This window comes from Octopus bimaculoides, chromosome 18 (genome assembly GCF_046866305.1).
Source record: "Octopus bimaculoides isolate indiv1 chromosome 18, ASM4686630v1, whole genome shotgun sequence".
In the NCBI taxonomy this organism is placed as follows: domain Eukaryota; kingdom Metazoa; phylum Mollusca; class Cephalopoda; order Octopoda; family Octopodidae; genus Octopus; species Octopus bimaculoides.
Window position 1 is genome coordinate 20,125,215 of NC_142945.1, and position 22,500 is coordinate 20,147,714.

The following is a 22,500-nucleotide window of genomic DNA, read 5'->3' on the forward strand; positions in this document are numbered from 1 at the left end:
TTTGTTAAAAAATTTTTTTTTAGCTAACACGGAATTTATGCATTTTTCTCTCAATTTCAAGTTTCACTTTAAACCGTCTCTCTTTATTAAAAATCCTTTCCCCATCCTACATACTTTTGTTATACATTTGCGCACCTATTAATAACACCTTCCAGCTTGCTCTTGCCATGCCATATGCTTCCTCAACACCTTTCTTCGTACACACCTGCAGATGTTCACACCTCTTCACATATATGTTTTCACCACCTAACAAACAATTGCACGGATACACACCCACATACCCACCCCTACTAATCAACGAACGTCACTATACATCTATACTTGCACGCATCTATACATATACACTAATAAACATCCCACTCTAACACACGTCACTCATCGTTTTGCTTGCTTCCAAACACAGATATACTCTGGTGCTAACATATGCACACAATCCTCTTATTTCTTTCTTAATTATTGCCCCTCAGCTAGTTTCTACCTCCTCACATTCCATTTTTTGACTGTCTATTTCTCTTTCTCAATTCCCCTATGGCTCCTGTCTCTCTTTTCTGATAAAAGACCAAGATCCGAAACGTTACGACAATCTCTCCCCGTGGAAGCATTAAATTAACAACGCATTTGTCCAACTTTGCTCTTCCTGTGTTGCCCTTTTAATGTGTGTGTGTGCGTCCGTGCACGTGCGCGCGCGCGCGTATCAGTGGCGACTCCAGCACTCGGGCTGTTCGGGCTTAGCCCTAGTAAAAATTTAGTAAAGTGAGCATGTATTTGCAAGCTGATTTAATTTCTGCCAACACTGACTTCAAGTATGTAATTCCAGCCAATAACTTGAGCTCCTTTTATTGAGCCTGGTCGCAGTTTATTTTCGTTCAACGTCTGACGGTCGTCTTAGAAGTGCCCTGTGTCAAACAATATCATTCGTTGCAGACGTTCTCCTGACATCGTTCACATGCGTCTGACTCGGGCTCAGAAGTTACAGCCCGAGTTGTTATCTATAACCGTAAAAACTGAAAGTAATTCAAATTCAAAGTTTTCTTCAAACGATAAATTTCGATAGAGATTAGGATTTAAATTCCAATCAATGAAAAAGTTTCTGTTCTACAATATTCTTAAAAGAACGAAAAATTATCCAGGAACTCGGGCGAGCCTGGTAGGTGCAAAAGACTAACTGGCATCTCTGATCAAGAGTACAGGCGACAGTCAGATGACCGACGTTTGTTATGCACTCCATTGTCGGTATTTGATTGCTGTTATTCTGAGCGTCTCTGTGTAAAGATCAGTTGTGTTTTGCAGGGTTGCTTTATTTTTACCCGTAACTGAGAAATGGAGAAAGACATAGTGATAGATATAAAAAAAAACAAGCCATTTGGAGACAGAAATAAAGCGGAAAAACGTGAAATCCTTTGAGCAGGCATGTGTCTTATGCGAAATCTGTGATGAGCCTGAGTGACGCTAAGGACCTGGAGTCGCCTCTGATATATATATATGTAGTGAAACTACCTATCGTTACTAGATACAAAACTACTATCGCCATTACATACAATCTTCTCATTTAAATATAAATAAATGCGAGCGTAGTAGAGAACCCATTCCTTGTCCATCACGTGACTGATCATTATTCGAATCGGCAACTTCTTCGAACCGTTCCCGCCAGAACGCAAACTGACCAATCACGGCCCCTAATAAGGTCACGTGATAGAGTAAAATTCTGAAGCCTTCGGGAGCCCATAGTTTGTTATAAATAGCTTTAACTCATACCCCAAAATTTGTCTCGGTCCAGTTTCTCTTTGAGAACTGTTCCGTGTACCACACGACAGCAGCAGCAGCCAGCGACCACTTCAGCAGCTTCGTCCAGCCACGATGACCTCCGCCGTCGCCATATCAGCAACAAGAGTCTACGACTACTAACCAGCACCTACCAAGCAGCCTCTACACTACCAGCGTCAACACGACTAACTATGTACACCAAACCAAACCTCCACGGCACATCTCTCTCTTCGATTCTGTTAGGTGACTCAGCTTCACCACGGTAAATAAACAGACAAGAAATTCTCAGCCAGCAACGAACATCTGTATAACAAGAATCACGGCCCGGCATCGATGCCACGACATCACAACTAGTGATCAGCACTGCCACACTCAGCCTCTCCTCACTTTCACATACAGAACTTTTCCTATAGTGTACTAACGATCTGGTATAATTGCTCACGTGTTATTGACTCTCTTTCTATCTGCTGTAAACACTCATACACACATGTATCACTCACATACACACTTTTCTTTGTATGACGGCCTGTCTTTGATTATGTTCTTATATGTCGCATTCACACTCTCACACAGACATACATCTTTAACGCCACAATAAATATCTCTGTTATTCATCTAATACGGTTGTGGTCTTTCATTACTGGTCATCTATGTTATCGTCGCATAACATATCATCTATATCATCCTTGATATATAATATTGTGTGTACGACCGTGTGACGCGTTTAAATAAAAGGAGTCCTCTGTTTTTCCATTCGTCACCATTTCTCCTTTTATGAGTTCGCACGGTCGTCTCTTACAATTGGTGACCCCGACGTCGGTCGTTCCTTACAATTGGTGACCCCCGACGTTGATTCGTTCATACAGCTCTTCTGATCTGTACAGCCAACGCGAGCCTGTTCACACAGTTTCCCTTACATATATATATATATATATATATATATATATATATATATATATATATATATATATGGGAGAATATACAAATAATAACAACAGACGAGGACAGGTGGTATAAATAACAAAAGTATATATTAGTATGACGCTCGGGAATACGGAAAGTCTTTGACGTTTCGAGCTACGCTCTTCAACAGAAAGAATACGGAGACAAGGAGAAAAACACGGAGAAAAAAAATTGAATAGTGTTCAGTCAACGGTCAATCATAATAATGGCCGATCATAACAATGACTGACCGAAAGTTAGAAATTCTTATTTCAGGAGAGCTAAGAAAGGGGGAGATAACAAACGGTGATCGGGAACGAGGGGCTGTGTGTGGGAGGTAGAATGCTGGTGATCTTGACGTATGTAGTGTGAAAATGGGGAAGGGAGAAAGGGAGTTAGTAGTTGGTCAGTTGTAGTGTGTGCGTGGTGTGATGCGAGGGTATTGGTGTGGTGTGATGTGAGGGTGTTGGGAGGTGGGGAAGGCATGGGTGGAGTGTGGGTTAGGCTTAGGGTGGGGTAGAGGTAGGGGTCTGTGGGTAGGGGTGGGTGGTGGGTGTAAGGAATTGGATGGGGTGGAGTGGGAATGTAGAGTAGGAGTGTGTTGGGGTGTGGTGGGATGAGCTTATGAGAGGGTGTTGACGAGGAGGGAGAAGGGGGAGGTGGATGTAAGAGAGGGGGAAGATGGGTATGGGAGGGGAGAGGAAGAGAGGAGAGAGGGTGGGTATAAGAGAGGGAAGGTGGATTAAGAGAGGGGGAAGGTGGGTATGGGGGGAGAGAAAGAGGGGAAGGTGGGTATGGGGGGAGAGAAAGAGGGGAAGAGAAAGAGAGGAAGAGAAAGAGAGTGAGAGAGAGGGAAGAGGGGCATGGGGGGAGAAAGGGAGGAAGACAAAGAGAGTGAGAGAGAGGGGAAGAGAGTGAGAGAGTAAGGGTGAGAGAGTAAGAGAGTAAGAGAGTAAGGGTGAGAGAGTAAGAGAGTAAGAGTGTAGAGAGTAAGAGTGAGAGAGGGGGGGTACGAGAGAAGAGAATGAGAGAGAGTAAGAGAGAGGAGAGAAAGAGTAGGGGTGAAGAGAAGTGGGAGTGGAGAGAAGTATGAAGAGAGGTGAAGAGACGTACAAAGAAGTAGGAATCGGAGCAGGAGGTGGGGGAGGGGAGAGATGGGTGGTAGGAGGGAGGGTGGGGGAGAGAGACAGGAGGAGGGGGTTAGATGAAGAGTGGAGGGGAGTTGAGCCCATGTGGCGCAAAGGAGCGAAAATAGAAGATTAATCCCTGTTCACGGCGCAAACGGGAGTCCGGATGGCCCCTGTGCATGGACAATCCAAACACAGACAGGTGTTGCCGCAAGGAGTGGCCGGCAGAACGGAAGTGGCGTGACACCGGGGTGTCATTGCCGACGTTGATATCTCGGAGGTGTTCCGCGAATCGGTCGGCCAGGCGGCGCCCCGTTTGTCCGATGTACAGGGATTGGCAGAGAGAGCAGGAGAGGCAATATATGATGTTGGTAGACGTGCAGGTGAAGGAGTCGGTGATGCGATAGGGTCGGTGCTGGGTACTGGTGAGGAGGGTGGTGTTGGAGAGGTAAGGGCAAGTGCGGCAGCGTGGGCGGGAGCAGGGGAACGAGCCAGGTTGGGAGGTTGGGTTGGGGAAGAAGCTGTGGACCAAGAGGTCCCGTAGGTTGTGGGCTCGTTTGAAGGAGGGGAGGGGTCGATTAGGGAAGATGTGGGAGGTGGAGGGGTCGGACTGGAGGCGCCGAAAAGCTCGGAGAATGGAGCGTTGGAGGGGTAGGGTGGTGGGATGGTAGGTAAGGGGAAAAGAGAGGCGGGAAACGGCAGGGCGGGTTCGGGGGGAGAGAGCAGATGCACGGTCCACAGAACGTGCTCTGGCAAGGGCGGTGTGGATGGTGGTGGGTGGATATCCACGCAGGCTAAAGTGGTGAGCCATGAGTTGAGACTGAGTCTCAAAGTCATGGCTGTCGCTACAAAGTCTGCGTAGACGGAGGAATTGGGAATAGGGGATAGAAAGTTTTGTGTGTCTAGGGTGGGAGGAGGAGAAGTTGAGATAGGAGTGTGAGTCTGTGTGTTTGTAGTAGATGGAGGTGCTAAGGGCGGAGTGGAGGATGCTGACCGAAATGTCGAGAAAGGGGACAGAGGTGTCAGAGACAGTACAGGAGAAGTGGAGGGCAGGATGGAAAGACTGAACGAAAGAGAGGAACGAGTCAAGATGTTCGCGGGAGAGTGAGGTGGCACCGATACAGTCGTCGATATACCGACCGTATAGTTCGGGAGTGGGACCAGTGAAACTGGAGAATATTTGGGCCTCAACATAACCAACGAAGAGGTTCGCGTAGTTGGGGCCCATTCTCGTCCCCATGGCCACTCCCGAGAAGTGCTGGTAGATATCTCCCGCGAACGAGAAGCAGTTGAGAGATAGGACAAGTTCGGCCAGACGAATGAGTGTGGAGGTGTCGGGTTGTGGGTTGAGGCGTTGGTCTAGAAAAAAACTTCAGGGCACGCAGCCCCTCGTCGTGGGGGATCACTGTATAGAGGCTCTGGATGTCTAGAGTGAAGAGAAGCTTAGAAGGGCCGGGAGGGAAAGAGAAAGAGTTGAATAGACGAAGCGCGTGGTTAGTGTCATGAATGTGGGAAGGGAGAGAAGCCACTAGGGGGGCGAGGACACGGTCTAGGTATTTTGAGATAAGCTCGGTGGGGCAGTTGCAGGCGGAGACGATGGGGCGGCCAGGGTTGTTCGGTTTATGGATCTTGGGGAGGAAGTAAATGGTGGGGGTGCGTGGGGTGCGAACAATAAGGTTGGAGGCGGTGGCGGATGCATACATATATATATGTGTATATATATATATATGTATGCATGCATATATATATATATATATATATATATATATATATATATATATATATATATATATATATAAACATAAATAAGGGATCAGCAACAGTTGCTTCACCACTAGCACTTTAACTGCTATTTCTAAATTTCGGTATGTGGTGAAGCAACTGTTACTGATCCCTTATTTATGTTTATAATTTTAAAAGAACTTTTAAATAAGTTCTTTACCGATAATGTTTTTTTACATACCGAACTACTTGGTAAAAATTATTAATTATTAATTTATTAATAAATTAATAGTCCTTTACCCTATATTTGTATATATATATATATATATATATATATATATATATATATATATATATATATACTTTATTTAAAAGCAGCAGAAATATAACAAAAAAAACCGTTACTCTGAGTTTCACGTTCCCGTTCATCGGACAGTTTTGTTTAACAAAACTGTCCGATGAACGGGAACGTGAAACTCAGAGTAACAGTTTTTTTGTTATATTTCTGCTGCTTTTAAATAAAGCATATTACTCTACCTCTGGTATTTGAGTACTCTTTTTTCCACTTTGTTGCACATTTCATGTGCTTACTCCGGTATATATATATATATATATATATATATATATATATATATATGTATGTATGTATACATGCATACATGCATATGTATGTGTGTGTATATATATATATATATATATATATATATATATATATATATATGTATGTATGCATACATATGTATGTGTGTGTGTGCATATATATATATAGACACGAGTGGGTGCTGAAAAGTTCATGGCTTTCGGTAAAAGAAAATGTTGGAGGATCAGTTAATTATGATTTTATTCAACATATTCCCCTCTCAGGTTCACACACTTATTGCAGAGGTCCTTCAGTTTTTCTAAACCCTGTAAAAGAACTCGGAAGGTTGGGCCTCCGACCAGACCTTTTGTGATACCTTTAAAGCCAGGAACTATCTCTCTCTCTCTCTCTCTCTCTCTCTCACTGTATATATATATATATATATATATATATATATATATATATATATATGTGTGTGTGTGTGTGTGTGTGTGTGTGTGTGTGTTTGTGTGTGTGTGTGTGTGTGTGTGTGTGTGTGTGTGTGTGTGTGTGTGTGTGGTAAGAAGTTTGCTTTTCAAACCACATGGTTCTGGGTTCCATCCCACTGCGTGGCACCTTGGGCAAGTGTCTTCCGCTATAGCTTCGGGACGACCAAAGCCTTGTGAGTGGATTTGGTAGACAGAAACTGAAAGAAGCCCGTCGTAGATATATATATATATATATATATATATATATATATATATATATATATATATATATATATATGTATATATATATACATACATATATATATATATATATATATATATATATATATATATATATATATATATATATATATATATATATATATATATATATATATATATATATATATATATATATATATATATCACCTGGTACTCGTTTCGGCCTTTTGAGAACTAACTGTGTTGGCTACAAATTTATGCAACATTGATGTAAGTGTAGCAAATTCGCTAACCTGCCGGCTGGTTATCCAGTGTTCTCTACATTCTTTGTGATCCTTATATAATGCATACAAACCTTATGGTCAGTATTCAGCTGTTCTATTAAAGCCTCCCAATTATCTATGTCATAGTTCATACGGTAGTAGCCATATTGTTTACAGTTTCCAATAATCCAGGCTTTCTTATCTGACATCTTAGGAAGTGTTTTGTCTATTATGGTTGCTGAAAAAAAATAAAAAAACAAAAACAAAACAAAACAAATAAACATTGAGATCGATTAGTTTTTCGATTAGTTAAGTATATTACTCGCCTAAACTAGACAGTTATATGAGCTGCTAAAACAAGGCTATTGTACCTGTTGTTTATCCTCAGATCAAACAAAATTATGGTTAGCGGCATTACAGCTGTAACCATTCCGTCTTTTACTCGTTTCTGCGACTTCATTATTTAATATATATTTCCCCTCTTTTCTGTTTTTAATATGATGGTGTTATGAAAAGGGAGAAAGATTTGCTATTAATTCTGGCAGGTCGAGCGACTACGATCACGTTTATGTACTGGCACTCCGTCGGTTACGACGACGAGGGTTCCAGTTGATCAAATCAACGGAACAGCCTGCTCATGAAATTAACGTACAAGTGGCTGAGCACTTTATAGACACGTGTACTCTTAACGTAGTTCTCAGAGAGATTCAGTGTGACACAGAATGTGACAAGGCTGGCCCTTTGAAATACACGTACTACTCATTTTTGCTAGCTGAGTGGACTGGAGCAATGTGAAATAAAATGTTTTGCTCAAGGACACAATGCATCGCCGGGAATTGCACTCACATGAGGCGAATATCTTAACCACTAAACCACGCGCCTTCACACGTTTATATACAATACTGTTTTATTTTGAATGAACATTATGACAATCTCGAATCAGATGGCGGGCTTTATAGAGAAGATGGAATAGTCGGTTGAAAGTTAAGGCTGAACTTCGCGGGATTTGAACTCAGAACGCGATACCGAATATGACACTGGGAAACACCTTCATTATACAGAAATATTAGGAGTGGGGCTGGAAATACCTACGGGTACCTGCTGCATGGAAAACAATTAAGTAAAATCTGCACTAATATATTTAGTATAGGGAACCAAAAAACTTCAATTAATTAAAATTCCAGGGTTGACTGTCTTGGTTTTCTGAACCAGAATGATGATAGTTACGATAGTTACTGCTTCTTCGGCCATCATTCGATTTTGCTCATTGCTATCCAGTTTTACTAACATAGCCGCCTTTAATGCTTTACATTCATATGATATATTTGCTTAGTTTTGGCTAGTTTTTCAAGGACACATATTTAGAAGAGAGATAAATAGAATGATGAGTGATTCATGCATTTCCTCAAATGTCATTTACAGCGTAAGTAAAATGGATTGGTCTTAAAAAAGGAATGGAAATTATAGAGTAGTAGAGATACCCAACACATATTGCCTTGTTTCCCTGGGCCCAGATGACATTCACATATGATATTTGTAATAACAAGTCGGTAAAAGAACATATACGTGGTTGATTGAACTAAGAGATATAGCAGCCAAATATTTCCAAATTATACTTTACCAACTGAAATACAAAACAAAATAAGATAATGATGTGATCTGAGATATACTGTATCTGAATAAAATATGGTTGTTACGCCTTTGGTCTGCTTGAATCAGGACTGACCCAGGATTAAACAACAACTATAGCAACCAATAATATTTATTATTGATATTACAGTGGGTAATGTAGACTTAGTTACAATGTCTGAATAAAAGACTGGATAGTCACAACTGGAACAACTTTGATCACAGTTCTGCTCGATTAAGTCTGACCTGGATCTAGACTAGAGCTATAGACAGCAATAATACTTACTACAGACACCACACTGGATACTTTACATTGAAGGTGCATGACCTAGTATTTAGGGTTTTGCATTCTTCTTGCTACTGCGGTTTCGATTCCAGGACCGGGCGGTGCATTGCGTTTTCGGGGAAAATACTTCGTTGCTATTATTATGCAAAAGTGTCGTTGGTCCAAGGCATTGTGTTTTTGAGAAAACGAAAAAGCAGTTTCGCCATTCCATTTCTTTTTACAGTAGCAACAGATTCAGCCTAACAATAATACTTTGTTGGGTGCATAAAATCGTAAACTCCATGCATGTATTATATTTTCAGTCAGAAATATTTTTTGCAAAACTGTCGTATGTGGGATTTACTACACTTTTGAAAAATGCTAAACCGTTGTACTACGCTTGGATAATAATTTTCATATCTTGGCATCTAGAGCAGCTGGAGATACGATAGTTTGACCAAAAGAACCGGTTATTGGAGGCAAAATTAAATATTGAAAAGAAAATAAATAAAATAAAAAGCATTTAGCAAAATTTGGACATACAACAGTTTAACATAATAGCAACGACTTCATTTCACGCTGCCCTGCAATCACTTTGACATCTGCGACACATCATGCACTTCTCCAAGCAATGTTGATTTGTGAAGGGAACGAGCTAATGTACAGCACAAACATTTGATTCTATGAGCAAATCATCTATGCATAGGCCTCAGGGACATTGAGGCGTAGAAGCCACCATACTATATCAGGGACTGGACCTTGTGGTTGGCATATCTTATTACTATTTGAGACATTTCTATATCTTTTAAAGCTATTTGTAGGGTTCTGAGATTTTATTTAAGATTTCGCTGTCCTTCAATCTCAGATTCTGATCGAATGGATCCGCCCATGACTGCCCTACTTTACTGCACCTTTCTTATCGAGGACCACATTATCAAATGTGCTGTTTTCGCTTTTGTTTCTAAGTTTGTCAAATGTGATTTGAGGAGATTTGACTGCTTTTTCTAGCATTTGAGCGACCACATGACAGCTTAATTGTTCGTAAAGAAGACGAAGATTTAATTGGCTTAGTGTGTTTAGTTCGTCAATGGCTTTTTGCATATTCACACTAATGAATTTTAAAATTATATCAACCAAAAACATGGCAGTCTTTTATGAAGAAGGTATTATTTCCATTCTTTTAATGAGAGTCTGCATTACTTACGCTGCTCGACTTTGTCATCTATCCATATAACATCAGCGGCGGTCTTATTGAATTTCCATTCTTTAGATGTTGTGTACACGAAAGGAATTTGCCATTTGTATCTACAAAATTGAATGGTAAAGGCAAAACTTAAATTAAAGAAACAGATTGAAAAGAAATTTTCTTCTTGTTAATTTTATTTTATATCACTAAAATAAAAGTACTACATAGGAATCGGACTCCATGTAACTCTTTTGATATTAGGAAATATTGAGAAAAATACACTAAAGTGATTTCATGTTGCTTTGACTATTATGTTATAGGCTTGTATTAAGACTCGATGTGGATTAAACAAAATATTTGTGAATTTTATACGCTACGTTGTTCACAGTGGAAATGTTTTGCTAAATATACAGAGCTATTGAAAGTTAAGTGTCCCCTCCACTAAGCCAATAAATACTCATTCGTCTCTTTTTCCTTTCATCATCCATGTCGTGTCAAACCAAGGTATCCACTAATCACTACGTCTAGTTCTCCCCCACCCACTCAGAATATTGGCTTTATCGAACCCACTCTACTCGCGTCTTTCCCAAAGGTACCAATGTGAAGCAGTCAAAGCAAAGCATTAATGGTATCAATATCCCACTAGTCTCGAAGGCAGGACCTATGAAGGCCATAAACTCTACCCTTCCTTCAGACCCAGCAAGTAAAAAAAAAATAAAATAAAAAAAAATTAATCAGCGCGCTGGGAAGAAGATGCGATTTTCTGAACTTTCATAAAGTAGAACGGTTTCTTATCGATTCATTATGCTCGATTATCGAGTATCTCTTCTTTATCTTTTACTTGTTTCAGTCATTATACTGCGGCCATGCTGGGGCACTGCTTTGAAGAATTTTTGATCGAATGAATCGACCCCAGACTTATTTTCTTTTAAAGCCAGGTACTTATTCTATCGGTCTCTTTAGTCGAACCGTTAAGTTACAGGGACATAAACAAACCAACACCAGTTGTCAAGCAGTGGTAAGTTTCAAACACACACATACATATATGTTTATATACGACGGGTTTCTTTCAGTTTCCGTCTACCAAATCCACTCACAAGGTTTTGGTCGGTCCGAGGTTATAACAGAAGACATTTGCCCAAGGTGCTACGCAGTGGGACTGAACCCGGAACCATGTGATTTGGAAGTAAACTTACCACACAGCTATGTCTGCGCCTATAAGGAGAAAAACATATGAAAATGTTTCCTTATCTTTAATGGGATCTTAGTTATCACTGAGGGCATCACTTATATCTAATTAGTTTGCAGTTATATCCAACAAGCGAAATTAATTTATTCAATTCGAAATAAATCGATTCAAACAGGAGTTGATCCCGTGTGGTTTGACAAAACTTCCAAGAAACATTCCACCATTCTTTGGTGCTCGGTCAAAGAGAAATTATTTAAAATAAATATATTTGTTTATGTAAGTGAAGTCTAAAATTTGTTAATACTTAGAATATTTTCATCAGATACGAAGGTTTTTATCAATACAAATTATCTTAAATACTGAGTGCAAACACAGGAACGCTTACACATCTCTTTCTTTCTTTCTTTCTTTCCCTCCTCTCTCTCTCTCTCTCTCTCCTTGTATTCCTGAAAAATCTTGTAACATGGAATTCAGTAAAGTGGAGCCTATTTATTTTGACTTTTCGTGATAAATCGAAGACAGTGAACGGATGTCAATGGCAAATGCAGCACCGAATCTCATGTTACGGCAAAATTGAGTGATTAAAGACTTCGATGTCTTTCTGTCAGTGGAGGCGCAATGGCCCAGTGGTGAGGGCAGCGGACTCGCGGTCATAGGATCGCGGTTTCGATTCCCAGATCGGGCGTTGTGAGTGCTTATTGAGCGAAAACACCTAAAGCTCCACGAGGCTCCGGCAGGGGATGGCGAACCCTGCCGTACTCTTCCACCACAACTTTCTCACACTCTTACTTCCTGTTTCTGTTGTGCCTGTAATTCAAAGGGTCAGCCTTGTCACACTGTGTAACGCTGAATATCTCCGAGAACTACGTTAAGGGTGCACGTGTCTGTGGAGTGCTCAGCCACTTGCACGTTAATTTCCCGAGCAGGCTGTTCCGTTGGTCGGATCAACTGGAACCCTCGACGTCGTAAGCGACGGAGTGCCAACAACAACATCTTTCTGACAATGAAAGTTATTTTATCATTTTTTAAAAATTGATTTCAATCTTTAAACATAATTTTTTTCCAAATTGAATTTCAAGAGAGAGAAAAAAATTGAAGTTTGAATTTAATTGACAAACTCACCCAAATGTGGAATTATATTTCTGAGTTGAATTTGGATTAACAAGGAATCTTTCTTGGGTTACGGTCAACTGGTTTTCACCAGTTCGCCGGATGGTTACCAGAGGATAGTTCATCTGTAAAGTCCATGTATCCATAATAGCTTTAATCTTAAGAGGTCGGCCGTCTTTTTTGGATTGCTACAAATAAATATGAGAAGTGATAAATGTTCTCGTATGCCATTGTGACTCATAGAAATAGTTTACATCTTTTTTAAAAACAAAAACAAAAACAAAATGCGTAATAAATTTTAGGGAAGGGAATAAGAGACGAACCATTTTCGGGGTATAATATCAGTTCGACACTGCTCACTAAAAAGATACCGCAGATGCTGGCGTATAAGACGCGCTTCTTTATTATTAACTCCTTAGCATTTAATTTAAACTGGTCACATCCAGCTCAAATATTCTACTTGTTTTATGTTCAAACTAGCTAGATTCGGCTTCTTACACCTACCCTACAATTTCATTTTAAAGATAAATACATCATCGTAATCTAAAAACTACAAACAATGTATGGACAACTGATGAAGGGAATGTTCTTTATGTTGCATGTCTCGTTTCTCTGTTTGTCTTTTCCATGACGGTAGAGTGTCATTTGAGGAAGGTTTAGTTGTTATTTCTAGTAGATCGAACGATAATGTCGACAGGATTCCGCTTGGTATTTTAATGGGAGAAAAGATATTTCATGCTCAGTGGTTTCAGGTTCTTTTATCATTACTTCGCCAGGTATGATAAAAAAAGTTTCGCTGAGGAGGTCAGAATAAGACTTTATATATAGCAAGGGTTATCTCTCGTATTTGCGGGAAAAATATTAGTTGTTGGCTCGCATTGTCGATTTTTCACCTCACTAGATATTTCAAGTATTATATTAAGGCGGCGAGCTGGCGAAATGTGCTTAGGGTTATTTCGTCTGTCTTTACGTTCTGAGTTCAAATTCCGCCGAGGTCGACTTTGCCTTTCATCCTTTCGGGGTCGATAAATTAAATACCAGTTGCGTACTGGGGTCGATCTTATCGACTGCCCCTTCCCTGCAAATTTCGGGCCTTGTGCCTAGAGTAGAAAAGTATATTAAATGCCCTTTGCATTAAATGTATTAACACAGCTCGAGCAGCTAAAAGTAGCGACCAAATCTTGAAATCACGCTCTGCTGTCTTAAAAAGGAAGCACACATTGGATAATGATTTGGTTCTACAGTATATCTAAATTTAAAAATTGGATGTTCATGGCTGGAACGCATTTGATTATATATCAGCTGAATTAAAGCTAACTCGTGAGTAAAGGGAAACAACTGTAGCCATCGACAATTACTACAATAGCCACCAAGCTGGATGATTTTAATTAATTTAGGTATAATGAATGAAAATTAGGAAGGCCGTTGTTGGAACGCCTTATCATAGCTCTCTTGGACCAGAGCTGACCTGAAACTAAACAAAAAAAAACATTCTCTGATAGTGATACGGTGGATGAGCTTGGTGTCTAGATTAGGATAAGAGCACACCATGTCACTGCCGTAATGCAGTGACATGTATGTAGCTTAATACGTCTCTTTAACCAAACGACTGATACATCATTTACTTACCTATTGCAGCATCACTGTAAAAATCAGAATATAGCTTACATTGTTGACAGATTCATTTTATTGTGCCTCTTAAGTTACGCCGTGTACATTTACAACAGGAAGCTAATTAAAGACAAATGGTCTATTACTGTTATAATAAAAGAAAAGCCAAAATTTACCTCTGCCAATTCATTCCATAGATCGTCATGGAAAGCTTCTCCATAGGCCAGTTTCTCCAGATAGGTCTAGAAATGATAATAATGATAATTCACGTCATAAGAATTTTATAAACTTTCGAGTGAACCTGAAATAATTTTTTTTTTTGGAATAAGGGTTCTCGAAGCATATCAATACAACTATAAAGAACAGCATGCAAATACTGGGTTGGAAAACCCTTTTGGATACAAAGAGTCGGATAGTGCTTATAATGATAATAAAAATAAAAATAAAAATAATGATAATAACAACAACAACAACAACAATAATAATAATTATAATAATGATAATGATAATAATAATAATAATAATAATAATAATAATAATAATAATAATAATAATAATAATAATAATAATAATTTCCAACTTGAAATTCTTATTTGTTGTCTCTTGAGGTCTTTGGGTGAGACTTGGAGTCAACTTGTACAAATACAAAGCAAAAGCCAACCGTATAATAATAATAATAATAATAATAATAAAAAAAAAAAAAAAAAATTCTTTCTAATTTTGGCACAAGGCCAGCAGTTTTGAGGGGCAGGGGTAAGTGGATTACATCGACCCCAGTTCTCAAATGGTATTTATTTTATAAACTCCGGAAACATGAAAGGTAAAGTCGATCTCGGCAGAATTTGAACTCAGAACTCAAAAACGGACGAAATATTCCTAAGCAATTTTGTGATACGCTTACGATTCTGCCAACTCGCCGCTTGATTATAACAATAACAAGAGCACTCAGAGAGCGCCAACCTCTGCCAAGACAACACCAACGTCCTCTCAACGATTAGCCGGAGATGATTTTTGAAATGAGAATATCTGAAATGAACTCGACTGCTCTCACAAACGAAAGTACTAAAAATGAATCCGACCGCTTTCAAAAATTAAGTAGAAAAAACAGTTTTCTTTATGAAGGCCTTTTTTAGTCTATCCACTGCTATTGTGTCTTTACGACCATTAAGTTCTATACTGAAAAATTTATCCATGCATGAAAGAAATCGGAAAGGACCTACATACAGTGCTGTTAACGGAAGTTTAACAGCATCGTTGCGCACAAAAACGTGAGTCCAAGAAGTAAAGCTTCTTTCAAGGCAGAGCTAGAAATGCAATTGTCAAGTAGGTAAGAGGTTTTAAACAGGAGCAATAAATTCAAAATTGGTAAAACTAAAAATTGTCGAGGCTAAATTAAATTTATTATTGTTGTTGAATATGTTAGTGTTATTTAATTTTTGAAGGTTTTGCTGACGTTTGTTTATGTAGTTCGATTTCTTTATCCACCAGTTTCTACTAAGATAGAGACGCGAGTAAAATTAATAACAGAGAAACAAAAATAAAACTCTGGAAACAACAGCGCTGCCATAACTTACGTGGAAACCATGAGCGTGCTTTCAAGGGAGATAATCAGAGAAAGACTTGAAAGTCAACGTAAGATCGTAATACTTCATGTAAAGTAAATTAAATATAACAAATAATCCAGAATCCTTGTCCGGTACCAGATCGATCCCCAAATCTAATCAGTTAGTGCCAGTCACGCGGCCAAACATCCCTGAAAGTTTCACCCGAATCCATCCAGCGGTTCTTGAGATATCTGATCCAAAGACAAACAAACAAACGCAACTGAAAAACATTACCTCCGCCTTAGCAAAGGCGGAGGTAATAATCCTTTCTTCTATAAGCACGAAGCCTGAATGTGTGCATCTATCTATCTATCTATCTATCTATCTATCTATCTATCTATCTATCTATCTATCTATCTACGCGGGTTCGTATACCACGGGCTGTTTTCGATTGTTTCTACTCAAAGGGTTTTTGAAACCAATATTTACGTTGTCATTTATAGCTTTACTGCTTCGAGTTTAACGGTTTCAAAAAATGAACTATACACGCACATACCTCCCACACGTACACACATGCACAGCTGGTCTTTCTTACCCCAGTTATTTAGGATTTTGCACTCTTTGTGTTTGTTCAGGCGATATTTCAAATACCAACGGAGCAGTGTCAGCCGCGCTTGAAGAAACAATTATACTCTACAGTATATATATTTAGTACTTTTTCTCTTGCTTATGAAGAAAAAAAAAATCAACATTCCCCATATATACATATGGGAGAATGTACGAAAAAACAACAACAGACGAGGACAGGTGGTGTAAACAACAAAAGGATGTATTAGTATGACGCTCGGGAATACGGAAAGTCTTTAACGTTTCGAGCTACGCTCTTCAACAGAAAGAATACGGAGACAAGGAGAAAAACACGGAGAAAAAAAATTGAATAGTGTTCAGTCAACGGTCAAACCCATATATATATATATATATATATATATATATATATATATATATATATATATATATATATATATATATATATATATATATATATATATATATAATGGGTGGGTATGAGAGTGGATGTGCGTGCAGCTATATATATATATATACAGCCGCACACACATCCACTCTCACACCCACCCATTCACAAATACTTGTGTATGTATATGTATATATGTATGTGTGTGTCTGTGTATATCTATATCTATATATATATGCAAACACGTACATACACACATGTGTATCTATCTATCTATCTATCTATCTATCTATCTATCTATCTATCTATATATATATATATATATGCATACATACATATATCTATATATGTATGTAGTACGCAAGTGCGTATATATATGGACACCAATTGCTTTCAGGCATAATTACTTACATTTACAGATTTTCGACCAGATTCTATACTTTCTAAACATACTATTAAGCACATGCTTAATGATACAAACACTTGTTGAAGTTTGTGTGTGTGTGTGTTTGTTTGTATACATGCATATATACGTGTATTTCTATGTGTACGTGAACATGTGATCGTTTTTGCTCGGGTATGTTGGTGTGTAGAAGCGTTGTGTGTTTGCGCTTAGCGATTTCTACCTGTATGTGTATGTGTGAGGTGTCCGTAAGGTGTACTGTGATAATCCATCTATCAATTACTAGGTACGGCGAAGCAAAAGAGGGCAAAGCGAATAAGGCGAGAGAGCAGATGAAGAGAAAGAAAGAGAGGGAGGGAGGGAGAGAGAGAAAGGGGGAGAGGGGAAGGAAGAGGGAGAGAGGGAGAAAGACATGGTGTTGCCGTTGGGGAGAAAGGATTGGTGAAAGAAAACGGTAAATAAAGAAAAATAATAAGATAAAAGTAAGAAAGAAAACGTCCATTGAGAGGGAAAGAGAGAGTGACACACGCATGCAAGACGAAAAGAATGATAAAATAACGTGATGGAAATTGAGAGAGGAAGAGAGATAGAGATAGAGATAGAGAGAGCTAGAGTGAGAGAGAGAAAGAGAGAGAGAGAGAGAGAGAGAGAGCTAGACTGAGAGAGAGAGAGAGAGAGAGAGAGAGCTAGACTGAGAGAGAGAGAGAGAGAGAGAGCTAGACTGAGAGAGAGAGAGAGAGAGAGAGAGAGAGAGAGAGAGAGATGATTGAAGAAGAGAAACAAGAGTGGCATAAAGGGAAACAGAGAGAGAGAGAAAGAGAGAGAGAGAGAGAGAGAGAGAGAGGGAGATAACAAACTGTTGAGAAATGGCGGGAAAATATAAAGGATGAAAGAAAATAGAGGAAGAAAAAGGAGAAATGTAAAATGAAGAGAGTGTTAGAGAGAGGGAAAGAAAGAGAGAGAGAGAGAGAGAGAGAGAGAGAGAGAGAAGAAAGAAAAATGGTGTAATGGCAAAAGAATAAAAAAAGAGAATGAAAGGAGAGTAAAATACAAATTGAGACTGAGCGAAAGATATACGCAGGGAGACAGGAGGGGGTGGGTAAAGGAAGATGGCTGCGAGAGGAAAGAAAAAGTGTGAGTGATATAAATTGAGATAAATAGAGAAGACGAAAGCAAAAGAGACGAAAGACGGGCGAAAATGAAAGAAGAGAGAGACATTATATAATGAAAAGAAAGAATGATAGCCAAAAAAGAAGGCGAACGCAAAATAAAGAAAGAGAGATTGAAGAGAAGTCGATGATGAATACAAGACGAAAATAGTTGTTTAAATACACTTTAAACATCCTGTTTATGATATATTGAAAAGAAACTGCCATTAAGACTGTTACTTTATATTCGCCTGAATAAACATCCTAAAATAAAAGTGAAACGAAAACAAGAGTTAAATGAGATTGACTGAAAATGAGAAATCGGGGGTAAAATAGGGAGCTGGAATGAGAGAGGGAGAGAGAAAGGGAAAGAACAAATATGAGGGGATCTGAGAAATTGAGAAAGTGTGAGGGAGAAAGATTTAGATTGTAATGAACGTAAAAAAAAAAAAAAGAAGGATAAAAAAGAATTTAAAAAAATCTGGCCAGATGTCGAAATTTATTCGATAAATATTCCATGAAGTAGTTTTCTGTAGCGAAAAATAAGCAGTGGCCCCTAAATGGGGCTGCCTTGTAACTCGAGAGAAAGCAGTACCCAAAACAGGAACAGAGTTCGATGGAATACGACACACGGGCGTACACACACACACACACACACACACACACACACACACACACACACACTCACACACACAAATTTAAAGTTGTTAGCGATTAATTTAGTCGTAATTGTATGAGCGTATGTGAATTGTATGCGTGTGTGTTTGTATATATATCTTTTGCTTGTTTCAGTCATTAAACCGCGGCCATGCTGAGGCATCGCTTTGAAGAATTTTTAGTTGAATGAATCGACTCCAGAACTTCTTTTTAAGCCTAGTACTTGTTCTATAGTTCTTTTGCCAAATCGCTAAGTTACGGGGACGTAAACGTACCAACACCGGTTGTCAAGCGGTAGCGGGGAGAGACAATCACAGACATAAAGACACGCACACATACACACGCACGTACGCACGCACGCACGCACACACACACATACGCATATATATGAAAGAGCTTCTTTCAGTTTCCGTCGACTGAATCCATTCACAAGGCTTTGGTCGGGCCGAGGCTATTGTAGAGGACACTTGCCCAAGGTGCGATGCAGTGGGACTGAATCTGGAGTCGTGTGGTTGAGAAGCAAGCTTCTTACCACACAGCCACACGCACACTATATATATACACACACACACAGACACACACACACACGTACGTATATAAATACATGTGCACATACGTACGTGCATATGCACCTACCTACCAACCTTCTTACCGACCTACCTACCTACCTACCTACATACATACATACATACATACATACACATACACACGTATCATATAGCCGCGACTAATGTATTTGCTGGCAGCTTTCACTTCCTGAAGAACTTCAACAGCGCGAAGGACCATTCTAAACGGAATGATCGAAATAAATAAATGTATAAATAAATAAACGTATAAATAAGTAAATATATAAATAAGTTAATAAATAAATATGATGTAAGCAACATATAAAATCGGTTAAAACAATCCGAATCAACTTATACAATTCGGACGTTGACCAGTTTGAAAACGACCATTTTTCTCTTGATGAGTTATTCATGACAAATAAATGACTTGAAATCTTTTAATTAACACAGATTGATATTACACGATTTGGTAAGCGAGCTTTTAGGCTTTAAGTTATTCATTATCACTGTTGAAGCAATTTTTGTTGTTAGCCTGTTTCGGTCAGTGTTACTCTCGGAGCAAAACAGCAACAACTACAAATAATAATATGAGGCCGGCGAGTTAAGGAAAGAGCGTTCACATTAATGCTTCCCAAACTATTTTTGAAAACTACCATCCTTTTCTTTTACTAGCTCTCTTTCAACGTCTCCTCGCTATGTTTCGACAGAGTTAAATACACCCCAAAACATTGCTGCCCACATGTTGATCGTCATCAAAAACCTACTTGCACACGAGTCATTTCATCAATGTAATATAGAGTATCAAGACTTTTCCCCACACAGAATAAAAAAATGAAAATATCTTTGAAAATCAGAGCATTTGAAAGCCCCCGCCTATGGCTCCTCGCTCCTACCACCCACGTCTAGAATCACTGCTTTACATTCTCAATCAACCTTCTCGAATTAGCATCTAAATTTTCCCCAAATTACACTGTACTCTCTAAAGAAGGAAGGACAGTGGAAATTGCAATGCTAGATACAGTTTGTTTGATAAAAGAGATGGTCAGGGCTGGGACACCTTTGATAGAAATACCTACTCAATCTGGTCTGATCTGGGAGAGGAACAACAATACTTGATCTCGGTGGGGAGGCAAACAAACAAAGGTCGGTGTAGAGACCCTACTGTTTTTTTTAACAGTACCCTACTGTTTTTTTTTAAAGAAGAATACGAATAATACATTGGATAATGTAATTTAAAATACACTATGTACGGAGTTTGGAAACAAGACATGACAGTCATAGCTAGCTGACGCATTTTTGGTCGTTAGACCTTGTGAATCAGACTTTATCTGAGATTGAAAACAATAACATTTTGCTTGAGATAACCGACAGTGATTTTTCTCTTTTCCTTTATTTCTACTGTATCATTTTATGACCATTTTTCACCGATTAATGGGTAATAAAAATTTAAGCCATCGGGAGAACAATAAATGGTAAAACAAATACCATTTACTGCGTGTTGTCTAAAACATTTACACTTTAATTCCATGAAATGTGACAGTATTCCTGTTTGTATATTTTCTAATGTGGATATTAGGAGGTGCCGAAAAGTTTCTGACTTTAAGAGTATCGCGAAAGTCTTGATTGGAGGCCCAGCCTTCAGAGTTCTTTTACAGGGATTAGAAAAACTGAAAGAGCGCTGTAATAAATGTGTGAATTTAAGAGGGGAATATGTTGAATAAAATCACAACTAACTGATCCTCCTGTATTTTATTTTGCCCAAAGCCAGGAACTTTTCAGCACCCCTTCGTACAGCAAGTATTTCCCCCCCCCCAGATTTGAGAGCCAGTCGTGAGACTCATTACAATTTTGGAGTCATATCACCTTTACTTTTCATGAAGAAAAAAATTGTGCTTCGCTTGTTCACGGAAGATCAAAAGCAGTCGCTACTGAATGAGTGTCGGGAACTGAAAGAACAGTCGCAAGTTGATCCGGACCTCTTTTCGAAGGCCATCACTGGTGAGGAAAGCTAGTGCTACTGTTACGACCCAGAAACGAAGGGGCAATCAAGTCAATACAAGCATTCGTTGTCACCACGTCCTCAAAACGAGTGTCCAGTGAAGTCCAACGTCAAGACGATGCTGATTTGTTTCATCGATGCGAAAGGAATTGTTTACACAGAATTCGTTTCTCCTCGTCAAGCTGTTCACCAGACATTTTACTTGGCAGTTCTGTAGCATTTGTGAGACGTGGTGTTATGAAAACGCCCCGACCTATGGCAAAGTGGTGAGTGGTGGTTTCATCACAACAATGCTCCTGCGCACACCGCCTTGAGTGTGAGACAGTTTTTGGCCAAAAATGGCATGAGCCAGCTTATCCATACTCTCCATTCCTGCGACTCCTCCCCCCCCCACCGAATGAAAAAAGCCCTTAAAGAAAACGCTTTGCAGATGTAAAAGAGGCGAAGAAAAAACGACGGAAGCGTCAAAGAATACTTTGAAGGCAGTAAAAGTATAAACGTAAAACTAAGTGGATAAAATGATATTGCAAAATTCAGGTTTCTTTTGGGTACCCCATCATACATGTATGTACATGTCCGTTTGTATATATATATATATATATATAAAAGACAATAACAAAATAGTATGAGGACGTACACATGGAATGTATTAGCTTGACGCTCAGTAAAGGTAGAAAAAAGAGTGGGTTTCTAACGTTTCGTGTATAGTTCTTCGTCAGAAAGGAAAACGGAAAAGTCCAGAGAAGGAAAAATCCACGTGCGTGGCTACATGGCTGAAGTAACCAGAAATGGAAAGAGAGAAAGAGTTTTTTTTTTTGGTGGGGACAGGAGAGTGGGACACAGCATCTAACCCCCCCACCACCAAAAACAACAGCATAACAGCAGAAGCAGCAGCAGCAGTAATTACAACGTCAGGAACAACGAAAGCAATTACACAAGTTAATGTGGGAGTGTCTACGTGGTTACTCGACTTGCTAGAAATAACTACAAAATATCTCTCAAATTATACTTTACGATCTTGTAAAAAAAAGGAAGAACACCCTTGATAATGTAATCCTAATAAGAGTGGATGGTTATGGTAGGATTTGTGGAATAAATAACAACAGATGCTCCAACATCACTGCCAATAACAA

The 22,500-nt window shown here is 39.1% G+C and overlaps 1 protein-coding gene across 1 annotated transcript in view; it reads right to left on the reverse strand.

Moving 5' to 3' along the window:
- LOC106875600 (uncharacterized) overlaps window positions 1–22,500 on the reverse strand; it is a 281,932-nt gene that overhangs the window by 81,518 nt on the left and 177,914 nt on the right. Inside the window, exons 10-13 of the mRNA XM_089365916.1 lie at window positions 14,254–14,319; window positions 12,479–12,654; window positions 10,186–10,286; window positions 7,180–7,325 (exon numbers count right to left, since the gene is read on the reverse strand). Of these exons, the coding sequence (XP_089222042.1) occupies window positions 7,180–7,325; window positions 10,186–10,286; window positions 12,479–12,654; window positions 14,254–14,319 (489 nt within the window). The remainder of the gene's footprint in view (window positions 1–7,179; window positions 7,326–10,185; window positions 10,287–12,478; window positions 12,655–14,253; window positions 14,320–22,500) is intronic.